The sequence below is a fragment of the Falco punctatus genome (genome assembly GCF_963210335.1).
Source record: "Falco punctatus genome assembly, chromosome: 3".
NCBI lineage: Eukaryota > Metazoa > Chordata > Aves > Falconiformes > Falconidae > Falco > Falco punctatus.
In genome coordinates this window covers 25,623,464-25,643,714 of record NC_137582.1, presented here as the reverse complement: position 1 = coordinate 25,643,714, position 20,251 = coordinate 25,623,464, and the positions used below count along the sequence as shown (strand labels likewise).

General features: G+C 37.3%; 1 protein-coding gene across 4 annotated transcripts in view; it reads right to left on the bottom strand.

The window, feature by feature from the left end:
- ANGPT1 (angiopoietin 1) overlaps positions 1 to 20,251 on the bottom strand; it is a 200,183-nt gene that overhangs the window by 97,134 nt on the left and 82,798 nt on the right. For all 4 annotated transcript variants that reach the window (XR_013927190.1, XM_080381255.1, XM_080381256.1 and 1 more), the window contains 2 exons: positions 7,024 to 7,179; positions 3,841 to 3,962 (listed from right to left, as the gene is read on the bottom strand). Coding sequence is in view for 3 of the 4 variants with exons in the window: in XM_080381255.1 (XP_080237381.1) it covers positions 3,841 to 3,962; positions 7,024 to 7,179 (278 nt within the window). In the remaining variant the exon portion in view is untranslated. The remainder of the gene's footprint in view (positions 1 to 3,840; positions 3,963 to 7,023; positions 7,180 to 20,251) is intronic.

The following is a 20,251-nucleotide window of genomic DNA, read 5'->3' as shown; positions in this document are numbered from 1 at the left end:
GAAGACCCAGATTCCATTATCTTTTTCCTCATTGGTTTAATTTGAGTAAATAAAAAGTTATTTTCACACTTGCATATTGAAACAAATGGCACACAATAAGTTAAATGCAGATGGTATACTTTGAAAAAAAGGGGGGGCCTCAAAGACACTTAATCGGGGAAATATTTCAATAATAAATCAAAATAGTTTTTAGCAAACTCTTGTGGGAGAAAAAATGGCAATGGAAGAAACCACCATTTACATTATAGTGGGTGGGAACCCACACAATTATGTTATTTATGTCATGCAAGCACTCAATAGAAACATGATTCTGGGGCAAATGTGATTCTACTTATGCCATGGAATATCTTCCACTTCAGTGGGATAAAACGAAAAAAATTGGCCACTCTTTCCAGCAGAGGCAGGAAGTGAAGAGAAAGGCCAAGAACAGACATTTCTAGTCTAAAGAACATGGTTCCCTGTTTATATGCAGTGTTCATTTTGTTTAAGGATAATATATAAGTTTTTATAGTACATCAGCAATCAGTTATTACTACTCTAAGATTTTGCATTACTTTCATTCAAAATCCAGTTCTTTGAAAGTGATTAAGATCATTCTTTTTATTTTATATAGAGGAAATTTTAGCACAGAGATTATTTCTTTCACAGAGAAAGAAATAATCTGCTCACGGTACAGCATCTGTTTTGATTATTTTCAAGATGGTATTAGTTTCTACACTCATTACCACTCTGGTGTACACCTACTGCAAAAGAAAGGCCTTTTCCAAAGAAAGCTTGCAGTCCATGTAAGCAACATGGATAAAAGGAATTTTCTCAATTATTTTATTGATGTGAAATTGACGTGGAGAGGGATGAAACATTTTAACTGTAAGAAACAACAGAACATAGCCTGATGGGTATTCTGTAAGTATTGTTTAAAGTTAGGCAAGCTAAAATCATTGGCATGTCCAGAAACCTAGTATCTGCTGAGATCACTGAGATTCGTCCTATAGGGAACTTGACACACACACATAATTGATTTCAGATTAGAACCTACAAGGCCAAGAACACACAGTTCTTTCTTAGGAGTAGATGATGATACAGGAGCCATTGACCCGTATTATAGAGCAATCATAACACTGCCCTCTCCCTAATTTTATCACTCCCAAGGAGAGAGTAACAGAACATGGGCAGTGTATAGCAGGTTCTTACTTCTTTCCATGATGAAACTGAATATGTTTTTTCCTTTATCCACATACAACTATACTTCTGAGAGAAACAATTGGGTACAGTGTGCTTTTTAACATACCCCTCCTTCTATTCTGAAAAACCAAGGCAGACCATTTTGTCATGTCACAGACCATTTCATCATAATGCCAGCCAAGTCAAAGGTCAACTGAAGTAAAACTTTGTTTACTGGATGAAGGCTTTACACCCTGACACATTGCTAAGATAAATAAATAAATTCAGATTATTAGGTACTCAAGACTCACTGTCTTGAGCAGCCAATAAGATTTTGTTGCTAACAAGATTGCACAACATAAAAATGCAAGAAGTTATACTTAACTAATATTTGGGCTAATTCCAAACTGAAATAGTTTTGTAACATGTCGAATGAACTGCCTGCTGCACATGTCTACTCTCTCCATGGACTATGGGGAGAGCCCACATATGCAGTTTATGTGAATTATTTAGTTTTGAGATAGCTGAAGTACAATTTAATCCCACACTAATTTATTCATCTTTCCAACTGGTCAAGGGATATCCCTGAAGTTCAAGAGTTTTCAATGTAATCCAGCTTCTCCAGAATAGCATCTGCTGGAATTACTAGTTATAAACAGTTGTTAGATTGAATACATGAAGTTGGTTTTCATAACCAGTAGCAATAAAGGAAAATTATTTGACCAGTTGACACATTGAGCAAACACGTTCCACTGTAACAATTATTTTTTGTCATTATCTGATTCTTTGCCTTCTTTTCCCAGAAGCTCCTTGCTAGATATGGTGTTAGTCTTCTTTATGTGTAACCATGGGCAAGGTCTTCACACCTCAGCTGCTGATTCCTGTCCGGCAGCGTGGGGGTCACACTGCCTTTTTCGGCAAAATGACTGATCTCAGTTTAACCAGTCCTCTAAAGTTTGTACAGGACACTTCAGTAACTACCTTGCTTTTAAAGCTGTTTGCCTTATTTCAAAATCAAATACAGATACAGGACATAGAAACCTTAGTCTCAGTCAGACTTACCTCACAGTTGTTCTTCCCAGAAGGAAACTGAGAGAAGTTATGGAGCGAAAGCACTCTCTGGCCTCCCTGCTTAAACCTGGCCATTGCAGAGGCAGAAATATGAGCCTTAGGTCTCCAAAAGGGCAGCCAGCTAAGAAAATGGCTTTACCCACTGTATCGAGTACAGGTGCCTAGGCGCCAGCAACGGGGGCTGTAGGGCGGCCTCTGTGAGGGGGCTGCCCTGGGCTGCGCACAGCCGGTTCCAGCCGGCTCCAACATACCCGCCACAGGGCACGGCTGGGCCCCTCGGCCACAGTGGTGGTGCCTCAGTGATAACACATTTAAAAAAGGGTAAAACCACCATATGACCATGTGAGGAGTAAGGGAAAAAAGTTAAAGAAACAATGCTGCAGGCACTGAGGCTGGAGAAGCAGGAGGCGCCAGGGCAGCCATGCCCCTGCAGCCGGTGGGACAGGCCATGGCGGAGCAGGTATTTCCTGTGGAGGAGCCCTGGCTGGGGCAGGTGCACAAGGGAGCTGCAGCCTCTGTGGCTGCCCACATTAGAGCAATCATTTCTTGAAGGACTGCAGCCCGCAGGAAAGAACCATGCTGGAGAAGGGAAAGAGCATGAGGAAGGAGAGGCAGAGCTGCGTGAATGGACCACAACCCCCATTCCTCATCTCTCTGCACAGCTTGGGGCAGGGAGGAAGGAGAGTCAGGAGTGAAGCTGAACTAGGGAAGGAGAAGAGGTAGGGGGCACATGTCTTTTTGATTTTGTTCTTATCTCTCATCTTCCTACACTGTTATTAATTGGCAATAAATAAGACTGTTTTGCCCATGATAGTAATTGATAAGTGATCTCCCTGTCTTTATCTCAACCACAAGCTTTTTCATCATATTTTGTCCCCTTGTCCTGTTGATGTGGGGCAATAAGAGAGCAGCTGGGTGAGCACCTGGCAGCTAAACAAGGTCAACCTACCTCACGGGCTCTCTGAAGTACTGGATTGCTGCTTCCAGTGCCTTCGGGTACTGAGTCCCTGTGGCACAGAAAGGGACAACACTGGAACTTCTTGACTCTCATTTCAGCGCTTAAAAATTTATATGCTGATAAACAGTTTTTTCTTCAATTTCAACAGAAAACCCAAATGTTTACCCTTCACTTGTTCTTTAAATGGAGTGTGGCTTCAAGTGTGCTATATATGAGTCCAAAGGGAGAGATCGATCCTTCTACATGTTGGATCTTTATAGCCATTAAAATTAGAAAGATGAGCTACTGAAGATTTTCTGTTTCTTACGCATTTTAAGATAACTGATAATCTCATAATTTATTTTTATTTTTCTACTTGAAAGTGCTCATTTAAGTTATCCCTATGTTTTTCAGTAGCAGGAACGGTGTTCATGGGACTACATTGTCATGAAGTAATCTAAGATGTAAACTTACAGTGCACAGTACGGTGGTAAAAATCAACTTACATTAATCATACAGGAGCTAATATAGTGTAAATTCACTTCCTATCTCTTTTAGCCATTTCAGAAATATACTTTCTACCTACCATATTTGCTTCTTCCATTTCATCAGTTTCTTAGAACAAAGTATGCACAGACCACTTTGTGATGAGACCAGCTGCTCATTCTTACCTGTTTTTCTCATGAATTTTCAGGATTTCATGTGTTTGTTGTAGCAGCTGTTTTTCTAACTTGTACGTTGACAATGAATTTTCCAGTAGCTGAATTTCAAGTCTGGATGTTTGATTTAGCACCTTAAGGATAAATTAAAGACATTAATGTTTACATTGTCCTAGTTATGTTGTTATAGCAACATAATGCAACCATTTCATTCTGATTTGATGATTCATCAAAAATTGTTTCTAAATCCCTTTTTAACCTCCACTGTTCAGCTGGTGGAAATGTGCTCAGTCAAGCTACACTGATATGTACCAGCTGATATTCTGGCACCCTGTTTACTGTGGAATAATACTAGGCCGGCAGAAAAAGGAAAGGTGACTGCCAAATAAGCTTCATTTCAGTGGAAAGAACAAGAGGCATGTCTTAAACATGTATTCCTACAAAGCATGCTTAAACCAGAAGAGTGCAAGAGTACTTGAACTGAAGCCAAAGTGTTGCATCCGCTATTTTGTAAATAGAGCTCCTACTTCAGCTTTCCCCTGAGTTCTCTCTTTTGCTGTGTTGGCAGAAGTCTGGTGTCTGCTTATGTTATCACTACTTCCACTTTTACACAGATTTTTAAGATGAAGGCTGTGATACTAAACATTGCTTTATGCAACTGTTTTTCACTTTAGTGGTGGTCTGTATCAATGCACAAGTATATCAGACTGAAAGAAGCCTTTTAGTTATATGAAAGAGAATAGATTCTAGAGAAAAAAATAGTTCAAAACGGGGAACTACAGAATGCTTTCAAGAATGAAAGCAATAATATTAATTAATATTAGTTGGTTTTGTTGGGATATTTGTTAGGATTCATTACATAGAATCTGAAGGAGTAATCGTAAATTGCCTTTATATATATGTGTGCACACAACAGCTGAGATGCAATCCATTCTGGAACTGAAAATTACGCCTTTTTAATGGAACCTATCAGACTTTTCTTGGAAGGACATTTATCAATATCATCATAGCATCATATGATAACATTTTCTTATGCAAACCTGATAGGAATTTGTTACAGAGTATAAAGCTAAAAGAATAGCTCCCAACATCAACCCAATGCCTTCTTTTTGTTTGAAATTGTTGACATTCACAAAGCAACTTGAGCTGTCTCTTTTTAAGAGTACAGAGATTGAAAAAATTGGAGACTATCAGTGTGGAGGTGTTATTTCTTCAAGATGGATACATTTGGAAGTGCCAGGAGGCATCACCACACTTTCAGAAGGACCTAGCAGAAGTTGAATGTTGGCAAGGGGTAAGAAGACAGGAAAGCACCAACAGATTTCCAAAGAGGATATATCTGTGGAGCAGCCTACAAAATGTCATTAGAGCTTCAGATAGAGAAGAAAGCCTAAAAGGAATAGGTGAGATTTTGGATGGCTTGGGGATTGGGAATGGGTCAGTGAGATGTTAAGGAGGTGGAGGCTCTATTTCAGTACTTCAGACTCCTTGTTATTCTGGTATGAGTATTTCTTATTACAGGCATGAGATCCTGGCCTGCCTTTCTCCCCGTATCCTACAGAACCTCACCTCTTTGCCATGCAGCTGGCTACCTCCATCACTGCCAAGAGTAGTCTCTTTTCACTGTCTTGAGCCACCTGAACCACTCTTTCTGGATTGATGGTAAAGCTAGGGACTACAGGGACTTTCTCATACACTGAAAACAGGGAGGTGGGAAACGCCATCACTGAGCTGAAAGAGCAAGTACTGGAACAAGGAAAAGCCATTCCCACTGATATCTTGAACATCCCTTAAACTCTTCAGCAATAGGTGTAGAAGGCAGAAGTAATCCACTGCACACAGTTGCCAATGATGCATCTACCTTGATGTGATTCCTCCATGGAAAAGTGAGATGGGGAAATGCACATTTTATCCCCTACCTGTTTAAAGGAGGAAACTCTGAATGAGTGCTCAGCAGCTATACCTATCTGGGGGTTTTGGGATATAATAAGAGTTCCTACACCTCCTTTTTCTTTACTGAACTTATGATACTACAGTCTATAGGTCTTCACCTCTTATGTTTCCATTTAGATATTTTGTTGGCACTGAATTAAAGGTTTTCCACAACATTTTCATAAATTAATATACTATTTTTTAGAAACCATGGTCACTTGAAATCACCACATTTATAAGTGAATGTTGATCTGTTAACCAAGATGTAGAAAAAAAGGTACAGGGAACCCATGTAAGACTGTATCTGTCTTTCATAATTACTACTGTTTGTCAGTGTAATGTAATGTGATTATGTAAAAACTTGGTAATGATATTGTAAACGTAAAGTCATTAGAACAGAAAATATGATCTTTCTAGAAGTATATATGGCACTAGAAGAAACCAAATAAATGGAATACTTTAACTCCCCTGTTCTGAATGAACAGCAGATGTAGTGCATCTGGTAATACACCATGGGCTACAAAGATCAGGAGGGATTTAGGAAAAGGAAAACAAATATGCATCTTAAACTGATATAATAATACAAATAGCAAAAAATAGTACTATCTTTGCAATAAGCCCAAAATGGAACTGCACTCTGTCTTCTGACACTGGCAGTCTTGTCACTTCAATAACAACAGTGGTTTTAGTGCTAGGAATCATATGGGGATGGCTCTTTAAAGTCATGTGATGTTATACAACTTCACAGTAATAACAAATACAATACATGGTGTTTTATAAAGAAGTTGATGTTTGTCCCTCCCTTTTCACGGTTTAAAAGCTGCAGACATACACTACAATAGCTGGAAACATCTTGCAGAAAATAAAATTTCTTGTAATAGTAAAGAGGCAAAAAGCAATAGAGATCAAAGGCTTTGTTTTAGCCTGAAACTCATTATTTAGCTTGACACTTGTATCATTCACAGTTGGTAGCTGGGCTGTTTATTTGAAGTCAAATGCTGATTCAGTTCCTGGACAGTCCTGTCTGCCTTACACACACAGAGCTAAATATACTAACCAAATGAAATCAAAAGAAAGGCACATAACAAGGGTCAGTCATCACCACTGTTGGTACGGAGAAACAGAGTGTGTATGTTTCTTGGAGCTCTGTGTTGAAATGCTTTGTGTGGTTATGCATTAGAAAAGAAAGGGGTATGGATGGGAAAAGGATGGGAAAAGTTCTCTGCAATTAACAGCTTTTAGAAAACCACTCTGAGAGCATACCTGGGTTTCAACATCCGTGAGTTTTCTTGTCTGCTCTGCTGTCTGGCTGAGAAGGCTGGTCCCTATCTCGAGCATGGTGGCGGTGTGGTTCTGAACAGCATTCTGCTGCAGCTGCACCATCTCTGATTTCATGTTTTCCACAATGTAGTTCTCAAGCTGTAAAAGAGAAAAGGCTGTAGCTGTTGTATTTTCACCTGTTTAGGCATTCTGGTGACATAAGGGTGCAAAGCTGATATTCTTGCCAAAAGGGGAAATCTCAACATTTTCAGAGGGAGCCCAAATCTCAGTTGACCCTGGATTATTGAGGTAGGGATCTGACTGTCTGGGTAGCCCCTTCTAGTCACAAAGTCCCAAAGTTTTTCCAAGTATTAGAGCCTGCTGGCATGAGCAGGCCCTACCTGCCACCATCTGTGTCAAGGCTGCAGTGAGCATTTGCAGTAGAGGTGTCATGACAGCTCCTAAATGAACCCCTAAAAGAACAAACTACATCACAGGGAAATGCTATGTTCTACTTATACATCATAACTTACGTGTGAGTCCTTCATGGAAGAGATCCTACCATGTACTTACTACCTCCCCTGGATTGCTCCTATCTCACAGTATTCAGCAATATGATTTTTCACTAGGTTAGATCCCCACAAAAGGTTTCACAAACTCAGCAATGAACATGGCTTAGTTTAGTTGTGACAAAAATGTGTAAAGGAATGGAGACATTGTCATGGCAATAAAAGAAGGAAGTTGTTGATCAAAAAAAACACAGAAAGTTTTGCTCCTTTTTGTTTTTTTGTTGTCCTGATGTTGTTGCCTTGCATTTGCAGTCTGTTGAACAGAATATTAATTAGAACCCTTTAAATAAACTGGGCACCCCAGAGAAAGGGGCACTTTTTGTTCCGGTTTATTTTAGTTAATCATTCCTTTCTAGCTACCTAGATCCTCACCCTGCCACAGCAGACCAAAGACCCAGGACCATTTAAAATCTAATGAGACAGTTTCTTACTTATACAAGCATTGCTTTGGCATCTTGCTTTATATGCTCCTTAAAGTATTAACATGAAGAAAGGTGACACAGAACATTGTTTTCAATAGCTTCCACTGAAATCAACTGTAATCCAGCCAATTTACACCCAGTGAAGTTTTGGTCCTCAGTTTCATTTTGTGGCCAATCATGTTTTTTCTATGGTTACCTGATTGCAGACATAAGCAACCACTGTTTTACCTAATAATTTTAATCACATTGGACCTGCTTCTGCTGCAGTAAACATGTTTCATTGTGAAAGGTAAGCTGCACAGCTAAATAGTAAGAACCAGATGGTGCTGATTTAAAGACTGAAGAAAGGAGTAGGAGTCAGGTATACAGTGTGATCAATAAGAAGGGCTGCTTTCATTTTATCTATAAGTATACCAGTGCTTATGGGTAACTACTGTTAGATGTTCTGATGAGCTGCATCAGCTGAACTCACAAAAGATTTATTACAAATTTGGTCACTTATGTGTACTTCCTACTAGTTTTATGAACATTTTAACAGAGAAGGGACACTGCCACAATGTAGAATATTTTCTGCATAAGACAGTTGTTGGTGTTTTGTGTTTAGCCCAGTTTGGAGAAACACTTAATATCCATGATGGTCAAACCCAAAGTGGATGTCCTAGTTTCAGACAACAAAAACATTTGCTTGAATTGCCAGGTCACCACTCTGGACTGAAAACCTGCAGAGTGTTTTAAGTGGTGAGGAAAATTTATTGTTGAATAGTCTGAGAAGTTTTAAAGTGAAATTTAACAGCCAAGGAAAACTGTATTGCAAAACATTGTCTGCAATGGATGGCACCATTTTCCACTCGCAGTGTAAGTTTACTGCTCTGTTTTAGTTTATTACTGTAAGATAAGTGTTACAGATATTAACCTAGTTCAAGGGAGACTTTACTGATCCATCACATTTCTACACCATGCTTTTATGTTCAGAAGCATTTTGCCTGTATATCTCTTTCATATCAGACAATGTGTTTTTAGCCACTCTACTTCAGGCGGTTTTCTAAACACTAATATTTTTTTCCTCAAAAACTATGATTTGGTTGCAAATAAACCCTATGAAAGAACCCCACAAACTGTATGGTTGTTCTTTTCCATATTCTGGTCCAGATATTGGAACACCTAAGCAAGAAGTTCAAATTTCTCCCACAGCTTTCACCTCCTAATGAAACACAGGGCTCTCATGTCATGGTACTGCCTGTGATGAAGTACCAACACATAAATTTTGTCACATCCAATGTCTTTTGTTTCCAGATAGGACCATAGCATGGCTGTGGTGTGGCTGTACAGTGTTTGATTTGTTAGTCAGCAGGTTTCTGAAACTGCCTTGCTGTACATGGGCCAAGAGGTGCATGTGAGTAATGGATGTCTGGGAAAACCCATGCAAAATATGGTAGCTACACATCAGAAATCAGATATTTTCACACATCAATAAAAAGAAACACAGGTAGGGATATAAATGTAAAAAACCCCAAATAATATAATTAATTTCTAACCAACTTTTTACCTGTTATTTTTCTCACATTATAGAAAGGATTGCGTTTGAAGTATCAAATTGCATCTGTGTGGAGCTACAGCAGGTTTTGACTAGCAAGAACACAGGCACAGATTGAGGCATATTGGATAACTTGTATTTTTAATTACTGTAGCCTAAAACATTCCCCATGGTATCCAGTCTTGGGCAATTACCCTTGGTTAGTCACCCCTAAAACAGCCTCTGGTTGAATCTGAGACTGACTCATTATAACAACAAAGCTGATTTTCCTGTTTCAGAATTACTCATTAAATGCTTTTGTAATTATTTGGTGTCCAGTACACTGCCACGATGGTTTCTGTGAGCACATCTCAGGAGTATCAGGAATTATTCATTCAGGCAAAGGAGGGTAGAGCAAGAGCTGATATAATGTAGAGGTTATGTTACATTAATTCCCTTTCCTTCCTTCACCCACTTCTTTTAGTTTGCACAGTAGTTTTATTGGTTGCAATACTGGCCTTGCTAAAATCAATGGCAAAATTTCCTTTTACTTCAATAACAAAGACTTCACCTAGTAATTTTATTGCAGGAAACTAAAATTTACCAGGTTCATTATGACCAAGCACTGAGTTTTATCTGAAGCCTTCCCTTTTTTGGAGGCATTGTATTAAGTGTACTGAACCTTAGAATGAGCTTTCTTTGTGGTTAGTTGAGAGGAATAGCATCTATTTAACAGGTGATAAAAGGATCTTTGCAGGGTGGCCTCACAGAAAATGTGACACATGGAAACCTATTCATGGAGGTAAATTCAAGAACATTTAGGCATTTAAGCAATTTCTTAGCACCCCTTCACCCTATAATTAAGTTAAAATCAATTTTTCCAGAGACTCTGCTTTAAAGAGTAAATCCATAATGCCTGATGAAATACTTTTTTCAGTGAATCCACTTTACGTTTGGATTTTCAAATCTTTCTATTACTGTTTCTTCTTATTTCAGTTACTTTTTGTTGCAAAAGTGAAACAGAGAATACTTTTCTGTATTCTGTTCCCCCCCATCCCACCCCTCCCACTATATGGCTTTCTATAGTACATGGATGTCTTTGTTATTAATTTGACTGCATCTGCTTTTGGTAAGACTCATTGCATTGGACAGGAGTTTTCAGAATTACCGGTGGGAGCATAATACTGTTATAACATTCTCAGAAATAAAACTGTCAGAAGGTTCAGTGTTATTGTTTAATAAACATTCCAGAGGATTATGCATTAAAAGTATCTACTTCTTTCTGGACAATGTTTATTGAATAATCTTCATAGAAACCACCCAAACACTAACAGAACTATTAAAATGGAAACTGTAACTTAGGGTCTAAGTAAATGATAATGGTTTGTGGCAGATGGCTTATAAATAAAGTAAGAGCTTTTTCTTTTACTTTGATCAAGTAATGTTGGTCCCATGTAATTATGTTAAAGGATGCTATGATGCCCAGATGACATTAGGTTTTTATACAGTGCCTTAGAACAAGAATGCAAGTTAAATACTACTATCCTTCTCCTACCATATATTGCACATCTTTTGGAATAATGGAAAGACAATGGACCAGTGATATTTTTGAAGAACTTTTTTGTCTTGTCTTGTCTTGTCTTGTCTTGTTTGGCATATTTAAAGGTGTACCAGTAATACTACACTACAACAACCAATGAAAGGTCAGCTCTTCCTTCTTTGGGTTTCTGTACAATGGCAGGTCACACCTCCCCATACCAAAAAACTGTGTGGCAAGTCAGATATAAAAGTGACATTTGATGTAATTTGTATTTTATAAATATATAAACAGCCTTAGTGCAAATAAGCTGGAAGAAGTTGAAATATATGAAATGCCATAGCATTTCTTTGACTTTTGTAGAAGCAGAAAGGGCTTAAGGACTTTATCACCAAGAAAAGAATTTTTATTTGTGCATTGAAAAAAAAATATATATTTTAAAAAAATATCAACTACTACAAACTATTTGCCAATGAGAAAAAATTGATAAAGCAAGAAATTTGCAATCATGCAGCTGTCTCATATTACAGATCCAAGGAGTAGAAACCAGCCAGAATATATCTTTCCACTATTTCTGACAATATGAGATCAGTGGAAATCAAGGAAAAAGAACATGGATGGCATATAAAGGCAATGAATAATGCTCAAATAATGAATAATGCTTACAACTACCTGAAAAGAGGTTGTAGACAGGTGGGGGTAGTCTTAATAAGTGACAGGACAAGAGGAAATGGACTCAAATTGCGCCAGTGAAGATTTAGATTGGATAGTAGCAAAATTTTCTTTACTGAAACAGTGATCAAGCATTGGAACAGGCTGCCCAGGGAAGTGGTTGAGTCACCATCCTTGGAAGTGTTTAAAAAACATGTAGATGTGGTGCTTAGGGACATAGTTTAGTGGTATAGTAGGAAGTGCCATGTTAGTAGTTGGACTTGATGGTCTTAAAGGTCTCTTCTGACTTAAATGATTCTATGGTTGCAACCATCCAGCCAATTCCTTATTACACTGAGTGGTCCACCCACCAAATCCATGTCTGTCCAGTTTAGAGACAAGGATGTTGTGCAGGAGAGTTTCAAAAGCTTTACACAAGTCCATATAGATGTCAGTGTCTCTTCTCTCATCCATCAATGCTGCATCCTCATCATAGAAGGCCACAAAATTTGTCAGACATGATTTGCCCTTAGTGAAGCCATGTTGTCTGTCACCAGTCACCTCATTCCAATTGTTCCAAATTCATCAAAGATGCTTTCTGTTAAATCCTTGAATCCTTGAACGCCTGCATCTTTGGCATTTCATATGTTTACTATCTGGCTATAAAGTATAATTAATAAACAATTAAATTGCCATCAGGAAAAACTGATGGTTGAGTATGTTTAATTTGTAGCCCACATTACATATACATATATGAAAACTGTGAACATACTCATATATATGGAGGCTCACAGATACAAATAACTGTTACTTGTTTCTTTAGCAGGTGACCAGTGAAACCACAGCTGCATTCTCAACACAGTGCAACCAAACCCTGTTTGATTCAGTTCCAGTTGACTGATACTGAGATTTCTTATCTAGGTGACTTCCAATATACTGATGATACTTATCCTTATGGTGGTTGAACTTGGTTTTATGACAACTTCTAGTTAAATAACAGTTTGCTATGAATGTAGAAGAATCTTTCAGCTAGTTGAAAGAAATAACAAAGAAGAAACCAACAGGCTTTCTTCTTCAGATAAAGAAAAAGATGACCAGACATGCTTTTATCAGAACAAATCTGGGAATCAGGGGTAACAAGTGTAAGAGATTATTCCGAAACACATGAGGTCATCTTTCTTCTGCATTCACCTTCAGTACAGTATCTACAGGAGTTGTGTTTCCAGTTCTGAACATTGCAGTTCAATAAAGATGTACATTATTTTGGTAGAGTGTATGGAAATCAAAAAGCAGTCATAAATCTATAAAATTGAAAGACTATGGAAAGTTTAGCTTAATAGGAAGGCTAAAAAGAAAATAAGGGACTAGGAGGACATAAAACTGCAAAGAGAAAGAAAATAATGTTTTCCACATCCATGAAGCCACAGTAAGTGAAGTCTAGCTTTTACAGTTAGGGGAAAAGTTTTCTAACAGTACAGGTAATAAAATACTAGTAGGGATTCTGTGGGAAAACTGTGAAAACTCCATCGCTGGGGGTCTTAAAAGAATACTTTAGGTAAAGGGCAGACAGACTAAATGGTATTTTACAGTTCTTTCTAGTTCTATTTTTTCATTCTTCTAAGGTTTTTTATTACTTTATTTCAGGACCTAATCTCACAGGATCAATATTTGGAATCAAGTCTATAGTAAAAACTCCACTGAACTGTGAAGAGGTTTGGAAAACTCATCTCCTAATGAAACTTTTAGAAGGAATCCAATAAAAGAATTAAACCCACAACAATGAAAAAAAGAATCCACATGTAGTGATGTAAACAAGAGAAACTGTTCTACATACACCAAATCAGCAAAATAAGGGAAGTCCTGAGGATCTTTCTGAATGTATGAATATACCTCATTAGGGACGCAGTCTGAAGAACCATCTGAGAAACTTGTGTGAACCAGCTCTGCAATTATAAAATGGTAGCACTCCAGTTACTTCTATTAGGCCACCTTAGAAAATACAGTCTCTGAAAATCAATCGATTTGTGGATATTCAAGCTTGTGTCAGTGGTGGCTTGGCATCTGTATCACATTGTGTTACACAGTAAAGTACTTAAAATGTAATAGACAGTAATAGATAATTGCAGGGGAAGAATACACTGTATGACATCCCACTGGAATCTTGGGAAAATGGAACAAAAGTATTTTTATTAAGCACTGTACTTTAATATGAATACAAATAGTCCTTGCTACACTGGTCAAGACAAGATATGGGGAATACAGAGTTCTTTGTTTCAAGATACCAAGACTTTCCCAGTTAAGTTTACCCAGAAGCATAATATTCAATACATGGGTAATTTATGGGAGCAAGAAGGCTGAGTTTCATTTCCTCATGAGGTATCTGGAATGTCAGAGTGTATTGACTTAGGCCAAGTATTGATTGTACTGGCCTGATAATTCAATCTGAGCTTTCTAGTTTGTTTTCAAAGTTTTATATGACTCTAAAAGCTTGCCCGCTTCTAGACTAAAACCCGAAAATCTTTATAAATGAAATTTATTTGTCATTTTGAATGTCATTAATTACATATTACAAAAGCATACAAAACAGTGTAAGACTCAAATTACTTTTGTATGACTATTAGATCTCTCTCAGTTTTTTAACCTTAAGGGCTTAATAAAGTCAATAAGCAGCATAACTGTGAATCACATCAAATGTGATAAAATAGTCCCACAAGGAAGCTACTTATAACAAGTAAATCTTAACAGTATGTTCTCATTTTCTACTGATTAGTAATATTTCTGGTTCAAAGAATTACCCAGTTTAATGTTAACCTTTACAAATTTTATTACAACATGAACTGTACTTTTCTTTCTTGATCTAACTTTCCAAACCACTTAATTCTATAAACTAAATTCATTTGATTATACAGTTGACTGCAAGCGTGAACTATCCCAAATATACACTGAAGGGGAAGGCATAATTGTATAAAAGGCAACATCTGCAATCTTACCCTAAACAAATTAACATCTGTAGGGATTTAAAAAACTATATTTTTCTATTAAAGTGTGGAAATAAATAATTTTCTTTGGCAAAGATACTTTTGGTGAGGAGTACTTTTCAGAATGACTGATTTTGGAACAACGTCTATGTAGAAGAGTATTCAGACACCTTATGGCTCCTTCCTGGAGGATGGACATAAGACTTAAAATCAAAATTAGTTCCACTGAAATATCTCCTCACTATATTGCATATGGTTTTTGAAAAATGTCATCTTAAACTGCATAAATAGTTCTGTTTACTATATCTATACTTACAGCTTATATCTAAACTTTCAGTGAACCTGGGAATCTTTAGTATAGTTTGGAATCTCTATATAACTTTTTATTTGTGTTATAGGAGGTAACATGATGTTTTAACATTGTATTACTTAATCTGTTTTTAATTCTGCTTGGTTTCTTACACTCATCATTATGACATGAGTATATTATTGGCATTCTGTGTATGAAAACACTTTTTCCAAGAAAGGTTGTGAAATTAAGACTCAATTGCCTTATGTTCTAGTCTTTCCACAAATTTCTTCTTTCTGTAGTGCCTTATATAAATAGCACAGAAGGGGAATATCTTTATTCATTGCCATAAGCTCTGCATTCATCTGTTAGTTTCTCTGTCTTAGGTCCTCCCTGACGAAGAAATCACAAATCTTTTTTACTACCATTTTGTCTATCTTTCTTGTGTAGGTTGCTACTTCCTTGGCAATTACCATTCTGCTTTTCATCAGCACATGATATAGTCTCATAGTCAGCTAAAGACCCAGGACATTATATTATGATAGTGAGTGCCAATAATCCACAGGCTTAGTTTGTAGATGCAGTGAAACCACTGAAAGTATGCAAGTTCAGTACATGTGGGGTTACAGGAATGCAAGGGCATCCCCTGGGCCATGAAAAACTTCCCCACTGTTCCAGGCAACTACTTATTTTTACCTTCAACTCAGATAGATCCACAAAATATCCACTCCCTGCATCCCACTAGTCTTAAAACACTCAGCGGAACTCATGATCTGCGCCCTATGTATTCACATCCTCTCTGTGTGTGCTTCTATCATAAATAACCTAGCAGTGAGGAAAACTGAAAGTGATCTCGTATCTTTTGCTAGATGACACAGAATAATGCAAGCTTCCTAAACTTTCAGTGTTACCAGAAATGTAAATCTTACTGTGTGCTCCCTGTCTGTGATGCCTTTGATGTTTCACAGGCAGCTGGTAATGACTGAACCATGGTAGGGTTTTGCCTTCTCCAAAACCAGATGAAATGCAGGGCTAGTGATCCTTATGGCTGTGATTAGTGTTTGTGCAGTTAACTACCTCAAAACACAGCGAAATGTGGAAGCAGAACATATCTGCAGTGACAGTATGGTTCATGGTCTGCTTGAGGGCAGAGCATGCTGCTACCAACTTCTGACTCTCAGTGACGCCTTTGACAAGCTGGAGCATCTGAGCAGCCAAGGTGTTCATAAGCAGATGTGATGTCTCACCTCAGCATGTCTTATTTAGTGAAAAATGTTTAAAAGAATCCTATGTACACTACACAGTATGGTAATATTTTAATCAAGAGCCCTGTTCTTTTATCCTCTTTTCCCTTGACTAATAATGGCAAATATATATTTTATTTTGCTTTATGTCTTGTGTTCAGTATTCGGCTTCAACACTATGGTTCCATTTTATATTGAAGACTGATGTTCTTGTCCATTGGTACCTAATATGGTGAAGAGCAAAGCTTCTATTTGTTGTAAAATCCATTAGTCTGCAGAACCCAGGGATGTAGAAGCCTGAAATCTTCTGAACTACTTCAGTCTACCAGGGATTAATATCTAGACAAGGGTTTATATACTCTCACACACAGTATTTATGTGCATAGATTTACATGAATGTGTACATAATAACTCCCTTAAATTATGGCTTATAATATAGGTAGACAGCAATATTCATTTGTGTCCTATAAAGTTTGGCTATATTTATGGTTCTTAACTTTTATTACAATAATCTGGGCACAAGCAGTTTAATGATAGATGTTCTGGATACATGACAATGTTTACCTTAATTTTACTACAGGCATTAAAAAATTATATTGATACATCTCTGCTGGAGTAACTTTATAATTTTAAGGTACAAATAAATGAAATTTCCAGAAATATATAGCAATAAGCTGAGAACTTCTGTTTCCCACAGTACTATAAACAAGTTAACTACTAATACAAATCCTAACACCTTTTCTTTCCATTCTTGAAATTCTATATATACTCATTAATCTCTTAAGTGCCTCCAGACATACCTATAATTTTCAGCATTATGGTGCATGTGTAACTCTACGTACTGGGGAGATGGTCCTGCCAAACTATGCGCAGACCCAGAAAGTTCGGTTTCTTCCTGTGCTGATGGATCTGATTGCTTTAATACATTTCAAACAGTGAATTAAAACACATAAACAAAAGTGTTGCCAAATATTCCCTTCCGATAATTATTAAAATGAGAAACATACTTAGAAATCTCAGACTGAAACTCACATATTCAATACACATGTACTTATATTTACATATGCACATACATGTATATAATATAAAATAATGATGAGTTCATTCCACTAAACGGATTATAAACCCCCTGTTTTAGAAGCAGTAGTGGAAAGGTCTGAAGTTCACCTAACCATATAATGAAATATCAAGTACTCAAATTAGCTTGCAGAAAAGACTGTGAAACTCAATAAGATAAAAGTGCCTGAGTTTATCTGAAATGGCATAGTTCAAGACATATATCCTTTTATGGCTTTAATAATTGCATAAAAAGATAAGACCTTTCTTATAGGAAATACGAGAGCAGCCAAAGCATATAAAGACAATTCTGGTCCCTCTTTTCATTACATTCCTGTGGAGATTTTGAAAGGGAGCAATCACAAGTTTCCTTTAAGTAAATGCGCTAATACAATCTACTTCATCTCGAGTTGTTGGAGTGAGATTCAGGATATGATTATGGGGATCAATTCCTTGCCCTGAGTTTACTTCTTGAATGCCACAGCTTCTGAGTGAGAAATGTAAAACTGTAGGTTTCTCTAAAGAGCTCATGTACTGGGAATAAGTATTCTCATTTTCATTAGCTTCTGAAGGAATAACTATGCTGAAGTTGCAATGATGAGTAGAATCAGGCTGTTCTGTACTTAGCACTGAGCAAACTCAGTAGCAGTGACAAGAAAATTCAGTTGAAAATCTCTTCTTTTACTCTAATTCTGTAGAATAAAATCCAGTCCAAACATGTTTAAATTTTGGGAAAATCTGAAAATGTAAATGTTTTGGAGATATTCCTGCATCTAAGTCACCACAAAGAGTAGAGAAATTAAAAGGAATGGTGAGTCTCCCTTCTAAAGCCTAGCTTTAGGAGCAGCAATTTTTCTCTGATGTTTTTTTTTTCCAGGACCTGCCAAGAATATTCCCTCCTAATTCAGTTTATCATAATCACAGCTCTTCCTGGAAGTCAATGTTATTGCGAGACATTCCTTTGTAAGTCCTGAAATCATGAGCTAAAGTGGAGAGACTTTCAGTCTTCCATTTCATATCTGCTAACTCATTGTCAGTATTTTCTCTTTCCATGGCTGATGTAGTTCCTATTGCTGTTGTTAACAAAGATAGGGCAAATAAATTCATAGATAAACAACTATTAGATAGGACAGATAAATTCATAGATGAACAACTATTCAATATGTGCATAAGCACACATGCAGAACAACCTATGTAGCAAATGATCCACAGAGGAAGAGGAGCATATATTAGAAATGGATTGCTAGACAAAGAGATGGGCAGTTTGTATACAGCAATTTGTAAACATATCTAGTTTTACAAGGGAAAACGAAAGGCATCAGACACGTATTTGCAAATGTTATGCTTAATGACCAAAATCAATTAGACATAAATGATTCGTGCATGCTCAAAACGCATTCAAAGAATTATACTAAAAGTGAAGTGGAATTGTTGTAGTTATGTTTTAATTGTAAAAAATTATTCAGAATTATTTGATGTATCTTTTGGACAATCTAAATATGAATATTTTCCCAGTGATCCCAGGTGTACTGGCACCCATGGCTGCTCCCGCATGCCCAGCAAGGCAGCAGGGTGGCTGTCAAACTCACTCCCTCACTGATCAAGTTCCTACGTTTGTTTGCAAATTTCCACACAGTGTCCCTGTGCCCAAAGTGATAATCATCACAGTCATTTCCGATTTGTAATCCAGGAACATGCACTGGCCCTTGCCCTGACGGAGCTTCACAGTTCACAAATAAAAAGTGACAGTCCTTCTGGCATGATTAATGTAGTGAAAACAAAGAGCAATGAGTCAAAGATGAGGCACACCAGTTATTTCAAGTCCATCCTTCACTCAGATCTTATATGAATTCTTAGAATTTAACATTGGGGTTTTGCTTTCTTAATCTTCCTTCTACAATACTTATAGTTTTACAATAAATCTCAAGTAGGTCATGTATAACAATAAGACTAATGTTTTCTTGCTAAGTAAAACTGCCTTCAGAAGGGTGGTTTTGTAATAACTCAGAAGCATTTACAATGTAATCAAAAATACATTAAATAAACCAACATACCAGAATAACAGGACTATTAAATAAAAAGAAAATATCCCAGGCCTCTAAAACATGCTGTAACTCTTCTGATTCAGAGATGACCAGGGCTCAAAATCAAATACAGATATTCCTGAACTTTCAAGTACTCAGATTCAGGATTTTAGTTCAATCTCATTTTCATAATGATAGCCATGTGTTACTGTTCATCTCCCTCAGGGGTAAGGAAAAATATCTGTTGTACTGACTTTGTAGTTGCTGTACATAAATGCAGACTTTTAGGTCATTAGTTTAACCACATGTGCAAAACATACAGGAATTAGGATAACATTTCTCATGACTACAGCTATTTGATCGAGAGAAGAATTGACATCAATAATGCTCATATCTATCACACTTTGTACTATAATAGTAGAGAACAAAGTGTTCATGAATCCTTAGGAAAGTCTGGCAGCTGTTTCGCTGAGATGTAGGTTGCAATCGCATTAATAGTTATACATCCTGCCCATTAGCTGGCAATAACGTTCATGCCCTGTAGTCAGAAAGTTATAGCATGGCAATTTCTTTAGGACTGAAAACAGATGAAAAATCTTGTCAGGCACTAAAAGAATGCGGTGACTGCGATGCTAATCATACTCATATCTGTTGCTCCCAGAGGACCCAAGGAAACTATATCAGTTACTGCAAAGTACAAACCCCACCCCACCTGCAAACCTCTGTGCCCAGAGCACAGAAAACCTAAATATAAGTCATGAAAAAATCAGGAATAAATGTTCTAGGATACGTGTTCTCTTCAGATCACAGGTTTTCCATCCCTGGTATAGATGCTGATGGAAACAGTGTTAACTCTATGCCATGCCTGAACGTCTAATGAAGTCAGGGGGAGACCAGAGTGCTAGAACCAACAGAGCCATACAGGAGACCTGTGGGATAACAGGCCAG